This window comes from Ilyonectria robusta (assembly GCF_021365365.1).
Source record: "Ilyonectria robusta strain PMI_751 chromosome Unknown BGZ61scaffold_1, whole genome shotgun sequence".
NCBI classification, from domain to species: Eukaryota; Fungi; Ascomycota; class Sordariomycetes; order Hypocreales; family Nectriaceae; genus Ilyonectria; species Ilyonectria robusta.
This window is the reverse complement of record NW_025764435.1, coordinates 2,541,613-2,561,039: the sequence shown is the minus strand read 5'-3', so window position 1 is coordinate 2,561,039 and position 19,427 is coordinate 2,541,613. Positions and strand designations below refer to the sequence as shown.

The following is a 19,427-nucleotide window of genomic DNA, read 5'->3' as shown; positions in this document are numbered from 1 at the left end:
AAAACGCGAAACGACGCGTCTCGTCCAGGTGGAACGGTACCTCTGGAAACGCAGGCGGAAGGTGCCCGCCCCCTGCCGCTTTCCCCAGCCCGCCAATTTGTGCATCACAACCATCTTGTTTGCGCCGCATCGTCCCCACCGCTGTAAACTGCATCTCTTCCGCCCCTCTCTTCACCAACTCACACAGCGCACCCAGGCTTTGCGTTCCGCAACACATCATTCACCATGGCGCTGCGCGAATTCAAGGCCCCCGTCAGCTACGAAAAGCAACAGAGTGAGCCCTCTCGACCCGAGCTGCCCAATTCCGTCGTTGTCGGCGCGCTAACCAAGCTACAGAGGCGTTCGAGGTTTTCCTGAGGGACTTCAAGACGTCGCCCGAGCAGACCATCACGACCGCTCTTGGAAACATCACCATCGACGAAGATGAACTCAGCGACGAGTATGACTTCATGGACGAGGACGAGCAGGCGGGGGGGCGCCGTCGCAACGACAAGGAGCGTAGACGACCGCCCCAGCACAAGTACAAAGAAATGCTGCAAAAGCTTGCCGACCGAACAATTATCGAGGCAACGATCGACTTGGATGACCTGGTAACGGTAAATACTTGAATAATTGAAGTTATCTCACATAGACACTAACAGCACTGCAGTGGGAGAACCAAATGGATGATGAGGAACACCTAAGACTCGTTGACAGCATCGAGCTAAACACCAAACACTACGTCGAGATCGTGTCAAGAGCTGTAGATGAGTTGTTGCCTCAACCAAGTACAGAAGTGACGTAAGTACTCTTTGGGTCCCCTAATATCAATTTTCGCTGACCCCATCAAGCTTCAAGGACGACGTGCTCGATGTTTTGATGGCACGGCGCCAAGCCAGAAACCGAGAGCTCCAAGAGGCTGCGGAACGAGATCCGACTATTGAGGATGATAAGTTCCCAGCTGAGCTCACTCGACGATACACTCTCGTCTTCAAGCCCCGGTCAGGCACTTCCAGCAAGCCCACAAAGGCCCTGGCCGTTCGGCAGGTGCGTGGAGAGCACCTCGGTCACCTCATCACCATCCGAGCAATTGCCACCCGAGTTTCCGACGTGAAGCCAATCGTTCAGGTCAGCGCATACACCTGCGATCGATGTGGCTATGAAATCTTCCAGCCCATCTCCGACAAACAATACAGCCCAATGACGATGTGTCCATCAGAGGACTGCAAGAAGAACCAGGCCAATGGTCAATTGAACGCATCTTCCCGAGCCTCCAAGTTCTTGCCGTTCCAGGAGGTCAAGGTTCAGGAGATGGCAGAGCAAGTGCCCATCGGCCAGATTCCTCGAAGTCTTACCGTCCTATGCCACGGCACCCTGGTCCGACAAATCAACCCCGGCGATGTGGTTGATATTTCAGGCATCTTCCTACCCACCCCATACACTGGTTTCAAGGCCATGAAGGCTGGCTTGTTAACCGACACCTACGTCGAGGCTCACCATATTCTTCAGCACAAGAAGGCCTACAGCGAGATGATTGTCGACCCTACCCTGGTTCGACGAATTGAGAAGTACCGCCAAAGTGGCCAGGTCTACGAGCTACTTGCAAAGTCGATCGCCCCTGAGATTTTCGGACATCTTGATGTCAAGAAAGCGCTTCTACTGCTGCTCATCGGCGGTGTTACCAAAGAGATGGGCGACGGTATGAAGATCCGTGGTGACATCAACATCTGCTTGATGGGTGACCCTGGTGTGGCCAAATCCCAGCTTCTCAAGTATATATCCAAGGTTGCCCCTCGTGGTGTATACACCTCTGGTCGTGGAAGCAGTGGTGTCGGTCTGACTGCTGCCGTCATGCGCGACCCCGTCACTGATGAAATGGTCCTTGAGGGCGGTGCCCTGGTCCTTGCTGACAACGGAATCTGCGCCATTGATGAATTCGACAAGATGGACGACAACGATCGCACTGCCATCCACGAAGTCATGGAACAGCAGACCATCTCAATCTCCAAGGCTGGAATTTCTACTACCCTCAACGCCCGCACATCCATCCTTGCCGCCGCTAACCCTATCTATGGAAGATATAACCCACGCATCTCTCCTGTTGAAAATATCAACCTCCCTGCAGCGCTCTTGTCTCGATTCGATATTCTGTTCCTGCTTCTTGATACCCCCACTCGCGATACGGATGAGCAACTTGCCAAGCACGTTACGTTCGTGCACATGAACAACCGCCACCCGGATATTGGCACCGATAATATCGTCTTTACCCCTCACGAGGTGCGCTCATACGTCGCCCAAGCTCGTACATACCGTCCCGTTGTCCCTGAGTCTGTGTCGGAGTACATGATCAAGACGTACGTTCGCATGCGAGACCAACAACAACGAGCCGAGAAGAAGGGCAAGCAGTTCACGCACACCACTCCTCGTACTCTCCTTGGTGTCATCCGTCTTGCGCAGGCCCTTGCTCGTTTGCGCTTCAGCAACCAGGTGTCCCAAGATGATGTCGACGAGGCCCTGCGCCTGGTCGAGGCCAGCAAGGACAGTCTCAATACCGATATTGGTAGCGGTCGGCGCGGTCTGAACGCCAGCAGCAGGATTTACAACCTGGTCAAGGCCGTGGCTGATTCAGGTGCTTGCCGTCCTGACGACGCTCAGGATGATGACGAGCTTGGCGCTGAGTTGAGCTTGAGGAAGGTCAAGGAGCGTGTAATCGCCAAGGGTTTCACCGAGGACCAATGGATGAATGCTCTGGAAGAGTACACCACTCTCGACGTAAGTTTCTACCCCTGTCACGCTATATATGCAATGAGACTAACAGTGCACCACAGGTCTGGCAAACGACTGGTAATGGCGCGAGGCTGATATTTGTCACTGCTGACAATGAGATGGAAGAAGATATAGACTTTTAGGAGGCAAGCGTGTAATGGGGTGAGATATCTGATGCAACTGGTTGGCGTTACGGCATTTCAGGGTAGATGAGGGATTGGTTGCCCGGTAGATTCCGTTGGCAATTTAGTAGTTATGAAGCAATGCAATTCCGTTCAGTAGCTCATATGTATTCTCTCGAGACTTTAGTGCAATGAGCAATGAAGGCGCAAAAAGCAAGGGTGACAGTTGACTGGTCGAGCACATTTCGAATGACATATGCTAACAGAGAGTGGAGGGAGCTGGTACGTCATTTGGTTCTACAGACACCGATATAGTACAGTTCTATAATACATTTACATTCTCATCTGCAAGAGTGTCGCCCGTTCCATCTCACCCACAATACCATGGCCACCCACGGTCCACTTCTCGGAGACGGTTCGCGAGTTGAGCACATTACGGACCAGTCCGCTGGCACCCCAGTACTCCATGAGGGACCTCGCCTCATCCTTGGAGACGCCGTCGACGCGGAGGACCCAGCTGTTCTTGAGTGCCTCGTACACCCGCTCGTCATATTTGCGCTCGTATGGGTTAGGCCTAGGGACCCTCTGGCCAGCCTGACCGGCCTCGAGCTGAGAGAGAACGAGTTCCTGCGAGGGGTGGTGGTGGGAGTTGTTCTCGGAGGTGACGCCGATGATGGCGCCACCGTTGGGCAGGGGAGTCTTGCCCGAGAGGGCATCGACGAAGGTGCGCACGAGGGAGAGCTCGTGAGCGTGCACTTCGTTGAATGAAGGATCGCGGTATTCGCTGATCTTGTTGATGTGGGCGAGTCCATCCAGGGCGAAGAGGATGGGGGGTCGGCCAGGAAGGGTGAGCTCCGTCCACAGAGCGAGGAGCGTGGGCCAGGCGTACTCGGCTTCTTTGGCGCTGAGAGCCAGGTCGGCGAGGGTGGCGCCTTGCTTCAGGTTAGTGAAGCGTGACCAGTCCTTCTGGAGCTGCAACTTCTCAAGAACTGCTCTGTTGGCCCGGTAGAGGTTCTGGATCATTTTCAAGCAGTACACGGGCTGAGCGAACTGCATGGGCTCGGTATCAGGAATGGGAGAGTACTCGGTATTTCCGTTGGTGAGGTCCTGACCTGGTTAAGAGTTAGTATAGGGGACGTAGGTGGTTTTGGGTGCTCTCGTACCTTCCGGGACATGGAACACGACCCAGTTGTTGAGAAGGGCATAGGCCATGGCTTGAAGCATGGTCATGCTCTTTCCGGAGAGCTTGCTGCCGGTCAAGACACACTTTAGGGCTTCCTTCTTCTCAACCGAGCCCTCCAGCTTCTTCATCAGCTCCACGGTTTCCTTCCGCAGCAGCACGTGCGGCCGGCGGAACAGGTTCCACGACTGCGTCGTCTTGAAGGCCTCGAGGGCACGGAGCTGGTCGACCACATGGTCGGGGATAGAAAAGACTTTTCCAGCGTTCTCGTCCAGTGCCATGTTTCCGGCCTCGAGAGCACCAAGCCCCTCGACGGGTAGGGCACTGTTGTTGCTGAGCTGGATGCGTTTTCGGAAGGCCTTGCGCTCGCCGGGGTTCGGTTTCCGCACAGGGGTGACGTTGGCCCGCTTCTTGTACGTCTTCTTCTGCTTCGCGGGGAGGTCTCTTCGGCTCTTGATGGCGGGCGGTGCCGCAGCCGCAAGGACGGCGCTGGTCGAGAATGAGGCGGCGGCGAGCATCATGGGCTGGAGTCGCGGCGCCATGGCCGGCCCCACGAGGCACCGCAGCGAGTTGGCGGAGGCCATGATGCCGGTTCGAGATGGCGAGAGGAGGGCCCTCGGGTGTTGGATGGAGCAGTCGGTCGTCTACCGTCGCATTGGCGCCAATTGGGCCGGTTGTGCACGCTGTCGTCGCTGCCGTCTAGAGCTTTGCCGTTCGATGGGACGAAAATCTCGAGGATTAACGACACGCCCCCAACGCTGAGAGGGGTGGCTCTTGGGGCGCTCTGATTGGCCGGTGGTCCTGGCGGCTCCGGAAAAACCGCCGCCCACTGATCCGGCCGCCAAGCATCTCTTATCGACCAAAAAAAAGAGGCTGCCGAAAAAAGTTCCAAGAGGCAGACCCGCGAAGAAGCAAAGGTTGGATTTTGCAATCAACCTCTACGCCAAGGAAATTGTCGGCAATCTGGTCAATCGTTCATAGCCTCCCGCCCCGAACCGAAGCAGCGCCAGTTTTGCACATACACAACCCTACGCCTACTCACACGATGGCGCTCCCAATCTCAAAACCGAAGCTGCCCGTCGCAGTCGAGAAGCCGACGCCCTACACCTTCGATCTCGGCCACCTCATGGCCGAGGACCCCAACCCTGTCGAGCTGGACCACGCAGCGCTTGAACAGTCCCTCGCCGAGCTCGCCCGCGACGGCGCCCAGTCCCTCATCAACCAGCTCCTCACCACCTGCCCACTCACCTCCACCACCGACGGCGTCCTCCTCTCGCTGCCCCAGCCCAGCACCCGCCTCCCCCGCGAGAAGCCTGTGCCCCAGCCCAAACCCCCGACCAAGTGGGAGCGCTTTGCCGCCAAGAAGGGCATCAAGGCCAAGACGCGCGAGCAGCGCAAGAACCTCGTCTACGATGAGGAGAGCGGCGAGTGGAAGCGCAAGTGGGGCTACCAGGCCATGAACAAGAAGGGCGAGAACGACTGGGTCGTCGAGGTTGACATGGAGGCCGAGAGGAAGCGCAAGGAAGGCACCACCATCAGGGGAGACGGTCGAAGGGAGCGCAAAGAGAGAGTCAAGCGCAACGAGCGCAAGATGAGGAAGAATGAGAGAATCGCCGTCGCCAAGACCGGTAAGAAGGCTTAAAACATGGCAAGACGGAGAAGGGATGTGCTTCAAAGGCCCGGGTATGAGAGATTTCACAGTAGGGCATGACTGCGGCGTTCAGGGTTAGGCGTTACCGAATCGGCATCAAAAGCTACGTATGGAGGATATGGGCGAGGTTCAGACGTGCAACTTGGAATGAGAAGAATCCACCACGCCCTTTTGTTGCGTGCTATCTCTCGCAATTTCTCCAATGACTTCCAACTCCTAGATTAAATCCTCTGTACATGCTCCTGGTTGTTGTACACAGTAGTCCTCCCGAACCCGCGCATGAAAAATGAATGGGGTACCAAACATGAATAACAAAATGCAAGCCTCCATCCTCCCACCCCGTTTTTCTCCACCTTAAGCAACTCCCCCTACTCCTCGTCCTTCTCCGTCTCTGCATCCCTCTAATATGAAAGGGCTTCCTCCCAGAAAAACAAAAATTGAATCGGAAATGCTTGATAAGAAAGGAAAAAGGAGACCGCCAGTGTGACAACGCTGACGGTTGTGCAAGAGTTCAAATGATCTCTAAAAACGAGAAAAGTACTCCCCAACGTCCTCATCCTATATTGCGGCGATGGGAATTCCAAACAGCAAACAAAAGTTGTTCCATTTGCTCCGGAAGCGGCGAGTTAGCTTTCGTTCTTCCCTAAAGTCGTATCCAGTGTATCGCGGAGCAAGGCCAGTGTCCGAAGCGAGGTAAGAGGATCGAAGAGTTGAATGATAAATGGTCATAAACGGCATGGTATCGTAAGTCGGCTAATGCTGAAATCATGTATACACGAGCTCCGCAAGCCGTATGTATGTTTGCGGAAAGGGGGATATATAAGCTCTGGAGGTTCAGCTAGTCGAGAGATATCGTTTAGAATCCAAGAGGCGAGAGCGGCTTTATAGGCGAGAGTGGCCTAATATCCCCCGATCTCCTACCCGGCTCAAGGTCGTTGTTGAGGGTCAAGGTATTAGGGAGGGATGGGTTATTGGAAGCCACGCTGCCGTTGGATGGGGACAATTGAAGGTTCTTCTTCTTGAGTCTTGCTTTATGGTCTGCGGTGGCTCTATGGTCTGCATAACCTTTAATATCTGCAGGATTTTTCATCTCTGTAGGGCCTCCGAGATCTGTAGGACCTCTGATGTCTGTAGGACTTCTGAGATCAGCAGGAGTTTTCTGATCAGTGGGAGCCTTGTGATTGGCGGGGGCCTTGTGATCAGGGGAAGCCCCGCGACTGGCCGGAGTCTTGTAATCAACGGGAGCCTTGTAATCGGTGGGAGCCTTGTGATCAGCAGGAGCCTTATGTCGAGGGGCGGTCTTATTCCGAGGGGGAGCCTTGTGATCTGCGGGGCCGAGGCCAGATCTCTTGCTGCTGTCGGATGAAGAGAGCTGCTGGCGTTCGTTGTCGGATTCCTGAGCCTTGGGCATCTGCGGCTCGGCCAGACCTCGCGGTGGGGGTTGGTCGAAGAGAGTATATTCCTCCTCGATGTACCTGCCCTCATTCTTGCACCCTTTCCAGCAGTCCCGCCAGTCGCACACAAGGAACTTGAAGCAGAAAGCATCAATCTTCATACATGGCTGGAAGCAGATGCAGAGGTTCCTAAAATCCATCTTGTTCTTGTCCGAGTGTGCAAGGAGAAGACTAAGGTGGCAGGTTATGGCGAATAGAAGATAGTAGTTGAAGGGGGAGAGGTTCGAGAGCTCTTCGATGAGCAGGTCGGGGACCTCCTCAGCGCCTGCGCATTCTCGCGCTATGCGGTCTTGTGCCGCTTTGGGGAACAGCTCGTCGGGTAACTCCCTCAGCCACGCCTTGAGCATGGAGCCGATGATGTTGATATCGTAGAGTTCGTGCTCTTCGAATAGGTTGACATCGTATTCTGTTCTTGGTTAGCTCAAATGCCACAATCTGGCAGGGCCTCAACTCACGCTCGTCAAACTTCCTCTGCCATTTCTTGATCTGCGGGCCGCTTCCCGGGACACGATAAAGGCCCTCCACCTCACACCCCTTATAGTTCAAGTAGTCAATAGCCCGCCAGGGGAATGCGGGCATCCAGAATTCCGTCTTGTCTCTCGAGTCTTCAAGTCGCGTAGAGATTCTCGTCAAACGAGCCTGCTCGACCAGGGGCAGGTTGATCACCTTGAGCTGATAATGCTCGTCGTCGATTCCAGACTCCCTCTCCGACGCGCCTCCACTACGCCCGCTCTTTCCAAAGAAACCCTTGCTGAAAATGTCGGCCGCGCGGGTAGATGAACTTCTAAGCCCACTCAGGAAGTTGGAGCCTCCATTCTCCCTCAGAGACGATGGTTGGGTTCTGGATTGATTCTCTCGGTGATGCTCTCTGGTCGCAGACGAATCTCGGGCGGGGGCGCGATCTTCAGATCGGTTCCGCACGGCGGAGCTCATCATGTCTCTGAAGGATCGATCCGGACCGACAGGTGCGGTCCTTAGAGGGATGGAGTTGAGGTAAACTTCGGGTTCGTTATTGTAGCCGTGGGTTTGGGCGTGGGCGTGAGTGTGAGCGTGAGTGTGAGCGCGGGTGTGGGCGGGGACAGGGATGGGCTTCAATCCAGGCTTGATCCCTTCTTTGTCGCGGTCGGATTTTGTGCGATGGATGCGGCCGAAGGGCTTCGGCTTGCTGCCTTTCTTCGATGACTGGGGTGAAGCGGCGTCGTACTCGCCAGCAGATGAGACGGAGATATCGCTTCGCAGAGGGTCGGCGGAAGTGGGTTTATGGAGAGAGTGTTCGGAGTATGAGGGGTCTGATGTGAAGGGGAAAAAGGTTAGCGTCCAGAGAACAGGGACGGATGGGGAATCAAGGGTCGCGCAGGCGCAGGCGTATGAAAGTCACTTGGGATCGACCCTCAAAGTTTGGACCATATTTACATACCTCCATGTTTCGGCCGGCTACGCCCGTCGGTGCCTCTAGACATCATTTGGTTTCGCGATTCGGTGTCCTTCCGGTGGTGGTGTTGCACATGTGGCTGGGAAGGGCCAAATGACTTGGAGGGTTTGCTGAAATGAAAGAAGCCGTTCTTTGTTCCTTTCCTGGCCTCGGCTTGGGACGAGGGTGTCGAGGGGGAGGCAACGGTGGTAGTGGCGGGTGGTGGGCCCGTGGCGGGCTGCGACGGTTCCAACGCGGACGAGATGGAAGAATAGAGTGAGGGTGAATCCTCGTCGGGGGTGTGGTCAACGGGCTCGTGGGGGCTGGGCTGGTCTCGCGCAGCGGCGACGGTCGCTGGTGTGACTGCTGCGACAGGGGAAGCCTTTTGTCTGCTGGCTTGGGACCTCAACGAGGAGAATCGGCTGTGGAAAGGCGAGCGGGGAGACCGGGGCGATCTGGAGTGGCCGGGCGAGACGCCTGGGGATGTTGTGGTGGTGGATATCGTTGTGGTTGTCGTCGTTGTTTCAGCAGTGGGCAGGTCGTCACGGTCGTCACGGCCGTCACTGCGCAGGGCGGAATCAGACTTGAGGGCCAGCGGCTGTGGTGCCGCCCTGCGTCCCATTTTGGAGCCCTGGCTGCTGACGTCGCAGGCCTGCTTCGCGTCGAGCTCTGCCACAGAAGCAGTGTGGGCGCAGGTGTACTTCGTACTACGCACGAAGTACCGTACGCAGTAGGCGTAGACGTAGGCGTTGGCCTGGGCGTGTGTGGGCGTGGGCGGAGCGGAGCAGGAGGGACAGGGCGGTTATGGAATTGCGGGTTTCGGGCAGCGCAAAACAGGCAGAATGCGACGAGGACGAAAGAAGGCAAGGCAGGATAGGACAGGACAGGGCAAGAATTTGGCGATTGGGCGACTGGGCGGGCGACTGGGCGATTGGGTGATGGTTCGGGCTCCGTCAGGGGCAGCGTCGGCGGCGGCACCCACGCGCAGGCAGCATGGGGGATGGTGGGTGAGAAAGGTGGATGACGTGAGGGGACGGGAGATGGGACAGGTGCCGAGCGCAGCGAGCAGAGAGCAGAAAGTGTAGAAGGGAGAGAGAGAGAATCGGGCGAGAAGGGTGAGAGGTGAGATGGAGGGCGCGTGTGTGTTGACAGAGGAAGGAGTCTAGTAGGGAGCGAGGCTGCGCTATGCTACGCTGCGTTGTGTTGCGTCGGGCGTCACTGGGCTTTCAGCAACACGCTGTGCCGTGCCTCTTGGTACTGGGGGGCTCAGTGTATTCGGACTCTCTGTATTCGGACTCTCGGAGCAGCCAGTCAACGGTCCAGTCAACGGTCCAGTCAACGGTCCAGTCAACGGTCCAGTAGCTGTCCAAGCATCAGACGGAAGTCAGCGACAGAGCCCACCCCCCCGGGACGCAAAATGCACAGTTCGGTGGCCCCGAGCAGAGGAGTTCCAATCAACTGGGTCCTGTCCGTGCTTGTGTTACCGAGAAGGGGGTCTCAATGGCTCGGCGAGCAAGGAAGCTGTCAGGTATCAGTTAAACAAACGACAGGGCAGAGCATTGACGACGGAACCCGCAGTCGAACGAAGCTGGCCAAGGAGAATCAGAGGAGAATCAGAGCGTACGTGGGACCTGGAACGTGGACCGTGGAACGTGGGAGAGTGGGACGTGGTGGGATCTGGGATGCGATCATCATACGAAATGGGATGGGGATTGTAGGTATGGAGACAAAACAGACTGACGGAACAGACTGGCGGAACAGACAAGCAAGGGCAGAGAGACAGTGAGACATGGAACAAGGGGCCAACCAGAGTGGCAGGTGCGTGTGTATGAGAGTGCGTCTACGTCCACGTCTCGTCTGAGTCTGCGTCTGAGGTGTCCATAAACAGGTGTGTTGGCAGCCCAAGAGCCCAGCAGCCTCCTGAAACCCGCTGTCGCACACAGCTAGTACGTAACGGCGCAGAAGTGCATCGCCAGCGTTACTCCAGTCACGTTCTGCACAGCACATGGGCCCGGCATGGTCTGGCATGGTCTGGTCTGGTCTGGCAGCTCTTCCGACTGCACCACGCGCAATCGGGGCAGCAAATCGGGCTACGATTCAGGGGTTCGCCATCCCATCCTCAAACCGGCCTCCTGCCACTGTCACAGCTGGTGCCGTGCGCTATGCCCTGCGTACCCTGCGTACCTACCCTGTGCTGCCCTGCGCCATCGCGGGCCTATCGCAGTCTAGATCCTAGTGAGGTCCTCTGATTCCCAGCGCCCCGCGCCCACTGAGCCCCCGCTGCTAAGCCCAATCCGCTGGCCTTGGCGGTCCTGGCTGCCCCTCGACTGGCTCACAGGCGACCGGAGACATCAGTGCCTGAGCAAGTGGCTTATCGTGGCGTTGCCTCTGGAAAGCGAGCCCTGTCTTCCCAGTCTTCCGAGCTCTCGAGCCTCTCGAGCCTCTCCAGATGCTACCGCCGCTGCGTCGTCCTGCTCGTGCGTGCCGCCAGACTTTGTGCTTCGGGAATGGCGCGAGCAGGTGGCGTTGTGATATCGATCCCCTGAATCGAGTCCAGCCTCGTTTGTGTCCGTTTGCGGTACCAAGCTCGTGAGTTGTGTGTCTTTGTCCCAGCAAACTATCCGTGACTTGCATCTCACACGCAATCAAAGGCACGAACTCTGCCCTCTAACCCCCGGCACCACTGGCCCCGAAAGAGACCCGCCGGCCCTTTCGGGAGGGAAACCAAGTGGGCCGGCCATGGTTCTTCCAGGGATGTTTGGACATGAAGCTTCAGAGTCCTTCGTATCATCAGTTGCCAGATTGGACAGGCTGCGCCCTCCCAATGTACGTACGTACATACAGAGTAATTACGACAGCTGGCGCTGAGGCCGCCTTAATCTTGCGCAACCTTGCTCTTACTACCTAGGTACGTAGTTGTCCCCTATCGTTGCCGCATAGAAAGCGCCATGTTCCCCAAAAAGTTGCACCGGGTGACGAACTGTGCGCCAGGGCGCCAGGGTAGCTCCGCATCTGGCTGACCATCGCCGGGATGGCGCCCGAGGAATCGGGGTTTCCCTGCCAATTCGTCCAACCTTGCAATATAATTTAATTCATCGCATCTCTCTCTCCCTTCACATCCATTCAACTGCTTTGTCTTTGTGCCTAACATGTCGGTCCCATGTCCTGGTACCGTCAAAGACCCCTCCACCACCAGTTCACAGTACATACGACCATAGCCCTTAGAGAATACGGGATCCCGTCTGCTCTCCCAGAGTCAAGCTGAGGAGCGCTTGAGTAGTAGTTGGGTCGGTGACGACCAGCGAATGCCGAGTGTTGTATGTTGCTTCTTTTTGTATTTTTTTGGGTCATGTCATGTTTATGCTGTGTCTCATGCCTGTCTCGTTGATCGTCAGCTCGACCCTGGAACCCTTGGTGGCATGGATATCAACAAGTACTATGAGTTTGTACCACGGGCCACCTGCGTTGCAAATCACAGTTTGCATAATATAACCAGAGGCTAGAGCTTCGGAACCGGCAAAAAGCACTGAATTAAGTGGTACCTTTAAAGCGAAGTGCTATTTCGAGATGTCGGGCTAAATTACACTGGGCGGCTTGGAAGGCTCTTTGCACGTCCATCACAAACCACCACCCCTACCACGGCTAACCAGATCCCCTTGATCCCTTGCACCCATTCGTAAACTCAATGATTTCTCTGTTGAATCGTTCCGGTTCCTCGTAAAAAAGCCAGTGTCCAGACTCGAAGACGGACGACCTTGCCAGGCCAGGGGTTGTCTTCTCCACGCGTCGGACTGTCTCCAGCATTCCCTCCAGCGGGAAACAACCCGATCGTCGCCCGGCCATGACCAGCGTCGGCACTGTAATCATCTCAATGGCTTCGCGATGGTCATATCTCGTGTGGTCCGCCAATAGACGCGCTAACCATGTCTGATCGCATAAGGCACTAATTTCCTTGAAGAATATCTCGTCCTTGGCCACCTGCTCGGCACTTACCCCGTCAACCGCTTCGGGTGCATGCCGATACCCAAGACAGCCCTTGACAAGATCCAAATGCGCCGCGTCCGAGTCCTCAATCCAGCTTCGCTGCGCCTCCAGCATTGTGGCTTCGTTATAGCAGCCGGTGTGTGCCAGAGAATGATCCCAGCCGTCAAAGGACGAACGATCTTGCAGTGGCGCCTGGTCCACGAACACAAGACCTGCAAAGTCACTACACCCAAACAGCTCAATGTACGTCCAAAGAACTGCGGCTCCAATGGAGCAGCCGACAGGTACAATTTGTACTCCATGTGCTTTCTTCCGGATGTGCTGCACCAGAGCTGCGAGATCAGATGCCAGACGCCCAACATGATATCCTCCACGAGTACGGTCTGATCTCCCATGGCCACGCATATCGGGCGCAACAACCCAAACAGACTCCCTTAGAGTACCATAGTTGCGAGTGAAGTAGTCGCTCGAACCACTGAAACCATGCATGAGCAACACACATGTCAAGTGGGAAGAGTCCCCGGCGAGGCCATTGAGGGATAGTGATGACTGGAAGGCGATCTTGCATCCGTCATTGGTAGTGAAGTTATCGTGGTGCATTTTGTCCATCTTTTGTTCTCACTTTCCGCCGTTGTATGGTCCGTATTGCCAAGGTTTGGGTGGGATCGGCGTTGAGCGAAATGGAGTTCTTGATGGCCGCACGTCGTGAACTTCGGATCGTAGCGTCTCCTTAAGCTGTGTGCAGCTCTGGAGTTCGTCCTAACCTCTGAGAAGAACTTAGCACCGAGTTGAGGGCTAATGATCAAGAATGGTGTGGTGATGTATGAGAAGGCTGACGTCACGCACAATCCTGTGGGATTGGGGCGGTTTAGGAGCTCTCCACTCAACTCACATACTTATCTGATGCGGGGATGCTCAATTGAGCGACTCAGCTTCAACCGTTGGAGTACAAGCCACCAAGAAACCTGATGGGACAGTGTTTAACAAGAGACACAAGCAAATCATAAGGAGACCGTAGCGATCACTCACGGATAGAGAAACGGCTACATTATGTGAGCTGCCGAGATCGACATCTCAGCAATATGCTCTAGGGTAGTTGCATGGCGCGAGACTAGGCGAATATCCTTCGATTCGAAAAGGTCTTCGCGGATCTGAGAGCTCAAGACCTAGGGGAGTGTTGAACAATGATACACGGTAAAACATAAGCTCTGTCCTGGATCGTTCCACTTTTGCCAAGTTTACAACATCTTGTTGCCTTGAGTGACTCGAAATGGTGGCATCGCGGCGAGCGGCTTACGTAACCTGACCACATTGGACATAATCTCTCACGACAAGTCAACCGAGACAAGCCGCCTTTCACCAAGCTCGCACTATCACAACAATATGGCACAGGCCAAAGAAACGCCCGGAGACCTGAAGCTTGCCACCGAAGCTCACGTCAGGTATATCCAGAGCTTGGATACGAGGAAGGATGAGCTGGACTACTGGCTGACGGAGCACCTCCGGCTGAGCGGGTTGTACTGGGGCTTGACTGCACTCCATCTGCTGGGTCGTCCCGATGCCCTCCCACGACAGGACGTCATTGACTTCGTGCTCTCGTGCCAACATGAGAACGGCGGATTTGGTGCGGCGCCCGGCCATGATGCCCACATGCTCTCCACTGTCAGTGCTGTGCAGATTCTGGCCATGACGGATGCCTTCGACCAGCTGGAAGTCAAGGGCAAGGGGAAGAAACAGGTCGGCAAGTGTAGGTATCATCGCATCCAGTGCCTTTTCTGCACCCACTAAAAAAACACAGTCATCGCAGACTTGCAGAACCAAGAGACGGGCACATTTGCTGGAGACGAGTGGGGCGAGGAAGACACCCGGTTCCTATACGGTGCCTTCAACGCCTTGTCCCTCATGGGCCTTCTGTCTTTGGTCAAAGTTGACAAAGCAGTGGCTCATATTGCCGTCTGTGCCAATTTCGATGGTGGCTATGGGGTTGGGCCTGGCGCGGAGTCTCACTCAGGACAAATCTTCACCTGCGTTGGCGCATTGTCGATCGTTGGGCGCCTGGACTTGGTCGACAGGGAGAAGCTAGGCCGATGGTTGAGCGAGAGACAAGTTCCTTGCGGTGGTCTTAATGGCCGACCTGAGAAAAAAGAAGACGTTTGCTACAGCTGGTGGGTGTTGAGCAGTCTCGAGATGATCGATCGCACCCACTGGATTGACCGAGATGCTTTGATTGCCTTTATCTTGAGATGCCAAGATGTCGAAAAGGGAGGCATTTCCGACCGTCCCGGCGATATGGTTGATGTTTGGCACACCCTGTTTGGTATTACCGGGCTGAGTCTCCTGGGCTACCCTGGCCTGGAGATGGTAGACCCGGTGTATTGCATGCCAAAGACAGTAATGAAGAAGATTCTTGGCTGAGCCAAATTGCTGACCGGTTGGACGTTGGACGCTGTCAAGCCGTGCCTTGCTTCAAAACAGTCATACCCCTGCCGTTCACCAGACACCCTCGCTGTGGAAGCCCCTACTACTTCAATTACACCAGGTGTCCGTAATACAGGAAGAGAACTTGTTTCTTTCCTAAGAGCATCGCCAATTCTCCGCGAACCCGTCATGTGAAGCCCTTCAGACGCCATACTCATTCGCAATTTGAACGCGAAGGGCGAGTCGCTGGAGACATTATCTACGATGGGTTATCCTGCAGCCGGCAGTGAGGATAGTGCCGTTGGACGCTGGGTCGCATGGGTGAAGTCACAAGCTGTCGACACTACGATGATGATGTCCGTATATTATACTATTTGTCCTCACCATCGTATCAACCAAAACTGAATTATGTTCCTCATTGAAGTTGTTTGGAGCGGGTATTCTAGTGCCCGTCTATCCCAAAACCCACCTCGAGTGTCCGGCGTGTGAGCGACACTCGTCCTGCTGTCGTATGGTTTTGCATGGTAAACCGCTCCACGGCCACGGCCAATCGCCTGAATAACAAAACACTACAACCCTAAAGCTAACACTTCATTGCTAAAAGTCAACCAAGTCCATATAAGATAAACCCCATGGGTTAACCTAGATAGCTGGACTGCGGTTGTTCCTCTCCTAGCCCCCTTTCGGATGCTGACCAGCTGCCCGGTGTTGCCACCTGCCAGAACCGCCAGACCTGGCCGCACTTGCCAGATGGACAGAGCCCCTCTCCTCCTCTTAACCGCTGACCTGAAATTCTTCTTTTCACAAACCTACCTACGTACCACCTACCATCGAAATCATCGATTGGCCACCTTCCTTCCCCCCAGGTCGCATCTACCCGCAGCCTTCATCTGGGCAAGAGGCCCTCTCTGCCTCGGTCACTTCCTCGATTTGCAACTCCTGTGTGTTTGACTTGACGCAAACAGTACTAAATCCAGAACCTGGAACAGAGGTAGATGGAAGGCGGCGGAGCGGGTACCGAGAGCTCATTGAACTGATTGCTTGTCGCTTTAGGGCCTTCTTGCTGACCACATTGCCAATCCTCATCTACCATACCTGCCGTATCCCCAAAATCCTTCGAATTCGATGCTCGGTATCTGAACCCTTGATTGACTCGATGGGTTACAACTTCGATCCAAGCCAACGTGGAACTCTGCAACACGCCGTGCTGTTCACGAACAATTTGAGACCGTGACCGTAAGACCAGAATGACTGGCTTGGAAGCAGCGACTTGAGAGTCTTCAGAATAAGACGGCAAGTGACAATCGGTTGCTACCCGCATCCTACCTTCCTTAGCAGACGGCCTGGTGCAGAACGCCCGGGACAGCCTTCTCCAACGGCACGGCTTTTGAACTCCTCCATCTCCTCAAGTCAACCACCACCCGACGAGAGCACTTCAACAGCCAAACTAGCGTACGGCAAGGCTTCTGCCATTGAAGGCTGCCATCAAAGGTCAGTTGCTGTTGCCTTGAGGCACAGCATGGTCCGTGGAAGGAAGCCAGCTGAGCGTGCTCCTGTAAGTCGTGCTGATCTAACATCATCTTGGAGGAGCCCACATCCACCTCACCCCTGAAACCTTGCGTCCCTTCTTCTGTCCTATTGACCATTGAACACAACTGGCTACTCCTGTCTTTGGTATCCAAGTTTCGACCCAAACCCTTCGTTTTTTGATGACCCTTCCCTGCTTGGCAGCTTCCGGTTGAAATCGCGCAGTTGTGAATCTTTGTACGAACTTGTCTCGTCCCGCCGACTCTGCCTTAGACTGCACTCACACAAGACCGATTTCTGTGATCCCAACCGAAGTTGCTAACAGTGGTATGTGCAGAAGATGGCCTCTGGAGTTACGGCGGGTACCGGTGCAGCCAACTCTGCTCACAAACAAATCCCACTCCTTTGCACTGTTTGCCCCGACGCCCCTCGCTTCTCCGATGTGTCGCATTTGCTCACCCACATTGCGTCCAAAGGCCATCTTCACCACGAAACTCAGACGAAACTCAAAGCGCATCAAGACATTGCCGCTTCTGTTGCTCTTCGGCAATATGAAGTATGGTACTCACAGAACGGCATTGAAACACTGCTTGTGGAGAGGATGAAAGCAAAGCAGGTTAAAGAAGCAGCGCGAACAAGGAGAAATCGAGTTCTTGCTTCAGTACCTCCAGCAAAGGTGAGTGTTTGCCACACCACGGGGGCCCCAAGACAATGCTGACACTTGGGCTAGCAGGTCAAGAGACAACCTAAGCGAAGCCTCAGTAGTAACACAGCCGTCAAGATTGAAGAGGAAGACCAGGGACCCGATTTTCCAATCTACCCTGACCCGTTGAATTCCGACAATGAAGCAGAAGAGCCAGAAGAATACCCGATGGGTGCTGACATGATGTCTCTCAAGGGGCAGATTTGGCCTGGCATGGGTAAAATGGATCTTGCGAACGAAGAGATGAAGCGTACCCGCAATCAAAGGAAGCCCAAATCAGTCATTGAGAAAATGAGGAGAACTTCCGAAGGCATCGCGCCCAATCAAGTTGTCATGAGTGCCGAGTTCGAGGTTGAAAGGGTGAAAGGAGTCTACGACGATAGCTCATCTCCCGTCCCTGGCCAGGAAGAATCTGTAAGTGTTATTCAACGAAGTTGGTTGACACAAGCTAAGGCCATTAGACGCCGCCACGCAAAGCTCCAAGAGCGAAGCGCAGAAAACCGGAACCGCTCGCCGAGATCTCCTCAAACATCCCAAGGCAGCGTAGGCCCAGCACGCGTGGCAACAAAACACAAGCCGCAAAGAAAACTGGAGGAAAGCTGAAGATAACTCGTCAAGAAAGCCCGTCAATTTCACTTCCACCTGCCCCTGCGAGGCTCAACCACGATGTGTTCCGCGATGACGATGGAAGTTCGAGTAGGTGGTCTCACAAAGCTGATGGATATCGTTAACACCCGTATCCAGACTCTTTTGACAGTCGCCGATTTGGAAATCCCCCTCAAAATGACCAAGGGTATGGCTATTCACGTCGATGTGGTCAAACCCACGCTGATCTCTCGTTGAACAGATTTGACCTACATGACCGACTTGGGATGCCCCCACTGAATCCCATTTCCCAATCGAACCTCGTGTCTCCGACTCCATCTTCTCGAGATTTGTCTTCGAGAATGTTTGGCGCAAGGGATGTGTCTCGTGGACGAGTACATGCCCAACCATACTTGGGTAAGCGTGATAAAGTCTAGCCCCCGATTCTGAATATTGCAACAGACTGAAAGGAATTTTCTAACGAGCAAATACTGATGGCGAAAAAGGCACCTTCAACCACATCGAGGCATCATATGCCATGAAAGATGCTACCATCTATAATGCCTCATCGAGACTTCCCTTTACTACGTCCTCCCAATTCAACGGGTTCAATCAAGAACCTTTCGGATTATCATCTAATGGTCCCCTCCAAGCCAAACAAGAGGACTACCCTCATTCAAGTGCCGGGGGCTCGGTGCATAGAACTAGTGGAAGCCACTTTCTCAATGTTTCTGGTACAAACCCCCTTCTTTCCCACGACCGGTTGTTTCTCAGCCCCTACACCCAAGCAGGGGCGAACCAGTCCCTCCGTTCTCTCGCATTTACACCAATTAATCGACCAACAGAGCATCTGCACATTGCTCGTGACATCACTCTTACATCGTCCAATGGCGGTAACCCCAAGTCTGAAACACAACCTTGTGAGGCTTTGGGTAGCGGCGACTTTTGCGATGGAAAAGACATGACCTTGCAAGGAGCATGGGGGTTACAAGCCCCAAGCAGCGAAATTGGCATCCAGATCAATCTGAACCCGGAAGACCTGCGCATCTGAGGACCAAAGAGCATTTGGTAAAGCATTACCTTCTCATCAACAAGGTCAATTATTCCTCGATTTTGTTCTGCACTGAGGCACTTACCAGCTTCAAAGAGGTATGGCATCACATCCTTTAGGATCATCGGCAAGCTAACGATCTCACTTGCGCAAGGCCTTGGGTTTGGTCCAATGTCGACCAACAGACCCAACCTATTCTGAAAATTTCATATGGCCACGGCAAGATGCTCTTGTCGCTGGGAAGTTAATATCGAAGATCGAATACACAACGCCCAAGAGAAATGATGGGGCTTTGATCGAGGCTGCCCTAACTAATTTTTGTTATCTATACAGGTCACTACTTCTGTTTCGTGTTTGTGGACTTTACTGACACCTGGACAGCAACATGCACAGAACCTAACAATTTCAATTTATTCTCGCCAGCCCCAACCTAGATTTCCTGACCGGGTCCAACTACAAGTGGTTACCAATTTCAGACAGACGCAAGATAATCGCCTCAACGGAGTCTCTCTGGTTTTACAATACAGCAGAAAGTACATGACAGACAGTGTTTCCTGGGATTTGAGCTTGGGGCGGTTTATGGGCGGGCTTGTTGA

General features: G+C 54.5%; 8 protein-coding genes across 8 annotated transcripts; 4 read left to right on the top strand and 4 right to left on the bottom strand.

Annotated features, from left to right (window-relative positions):
- Positions 1 to 225: 225 nt before the first annotated feature.
- On the top strand, positions 226 to 2,888 carry BGZ61DRAFT_525661 (MCM2/3/5 family-domain-containing protein; the record flags this gene model as incomplete). The annotated part of the gene is made up of 5 exons (XM_046252811.1): positions 226 to 274; positions 337 to 596; positions 650 to 780; positions 831 to 2,751; positions 2,808 to 2,888. 5 exons carry the CDS (start codon positions 226 to 228, stop codon positions 2,886 to 2,888), a joined length of 2,442 nt encoding a protein of 813 aa, XP_046112345.1.
- Positions 2,889 to 3,200: 312 nt separating this feature from the next.
- Positions 3,201 to 4,631, bottom strand: BGZ61DRAFT_470974 (mitochondrial ribosomal death-associated protein 3-domain-containing protein; the record flags this gene model as incomplete). Its single annotated transcript, XM_046248156.1, has 2 exons — positions 3,201 to 3,979; positions 4,031 to 4,631. The coding sequence occupies 2 exons, from the start codon at positions 4,629 to 4,631 to the stop codon at positions 3,201 to 3,203; spliced, it is 1,380 nt and encodes a 459-aa protein (XP_046112344.1).
- Positions 4,632 to 5,092: 461 nt separating this feature from the next.
- BGZ61DRAFT_525659 (ribosomal biogenesis regulatory protein) lies at positions 5,093 to 5,689 on the top strand (the record flags this gene model as incomplete). Its single annotated transcript, XM_046252810.1, has 1 exon — positions 5,093 to 5,689. The coding sequence occupies one exon, from the start codon at positions 5,093 to 5,095 to the stop codon at positions 5,687 to 5,689; it is 597 nt and encodes a 198-aa protein (XP_046112343.1).
- An 865-nt stretch (positions 5,690 to 6,554) lies between these two features.
- On the bottom strand, positions 6,555 to 9,185 carry BGZ61DRAFT_338380 (uncharacterized protein; the record flags this gene model as incomplete). The annotated part of the gene is made up of 4 exons (XM_046239125.1): positions 6,555 to 6,716; positions 6,939 to 7,558; positions 7,608 to 8,441; positions 8,570 to 9,185. The coding sequence occupies 4 exons, from the start codon at positions 9,183 to 9,185 to the stop codon at positions 6,555 to 6,557; spliced, it is 2,232 nt and encodes a 743-aa protein (XP_046112342.1).
- A 685-nt stretch (positions 9,186 to 9,870) lies between these two features.
- Positions 9,871 to 10,388, bottom strand: BGZ61DRAFT_438554 (uncharacterized protein). Its single transcript, XM_046244252.1, has 2 exons — positions 10,188 to 10,388; positions 9,871 to 10,084 (listed from the first exon to the last, which is right to left on the bottom strand). The coding sequence occupies exons 1-2, from the start codon at positions 10,352 to 10,354 to the stop codon at positions 10,018 to 10,020; spliced, it is 234 nt and encodes a 77-aa protein (XP_046112341.1). The 5' UTR covers positions 10,355 to 10,388; the 3' UTR covers positions 9,871 to 10,017.
- Positions 10,389 to 11,783: 1,395 nt separating this feature from the next.
- BGZ61DRAFT_438551 (Alpha/Beta hydrolase protein) lies at positions 11,784 to 13,389 on the bottom strand. The gene has a single exon (XM_046244251.1). It carries the CDS (start codon positions 13,154 to 13,156, stop codon positions 12,206 to 12,208), a length of 951 nt encoding a protein of 316 aa, XP_046112340.1. The 5' UTR covers positions 13,157 to 13,389; the 3' UTR covers positions 11,784 to 12,205.
- A 541-nt stretch (positions 13,390 to 13,930) lies between these two features.
- Positions 13,931 to 14,962, top strand: BGZ61DRAFT_525656 (terpenoid cyclases/protein prenyltransferase alpha-alpha toroid; the record flags this gene model as incomplete). The annotated part of the gene is made up of 2 exons (XM_046252809.1): positions 13,931 to 14,294; positions 14,346 to 14,962. The coding sequence occupies 2 exons, from the start codon at positions 13,931 to 13,933 to the stop codon at positions 14,960 to 14,962; spliced, it is 981 nt and encodes a 326-aa protein (XP_046112339.1).
- A 1,522-nt stretch (positions 14,963 to 16,484) lies between these two features.
- BGZ61DRAFT_470969 (uncharacterized protein) lies at positions 16,485 to 18,831 on the top strand (the record flags this gene model as incomplete). The annotated part of the gene is made up of 6 exons (XM_046248155.1): positions 16,485 to 16,520; positions 16,830 to 17,168; positions 17,223 to 17,609; positions 17,657 to 17,891; positions 17,940 to 18,197; positions 18,287 to 18,831. The coding sequence occupies 6 exons, from the start codon at positions 16,485 to 16,487 to the stop codon at positions 18,829 to 18,831; spliced, it is 1,800 nt and encodes a 599-aa protein (XP_046112338.1).
- Positions 18,832 to 19,427: the final 596 nt, after the last annotated feature.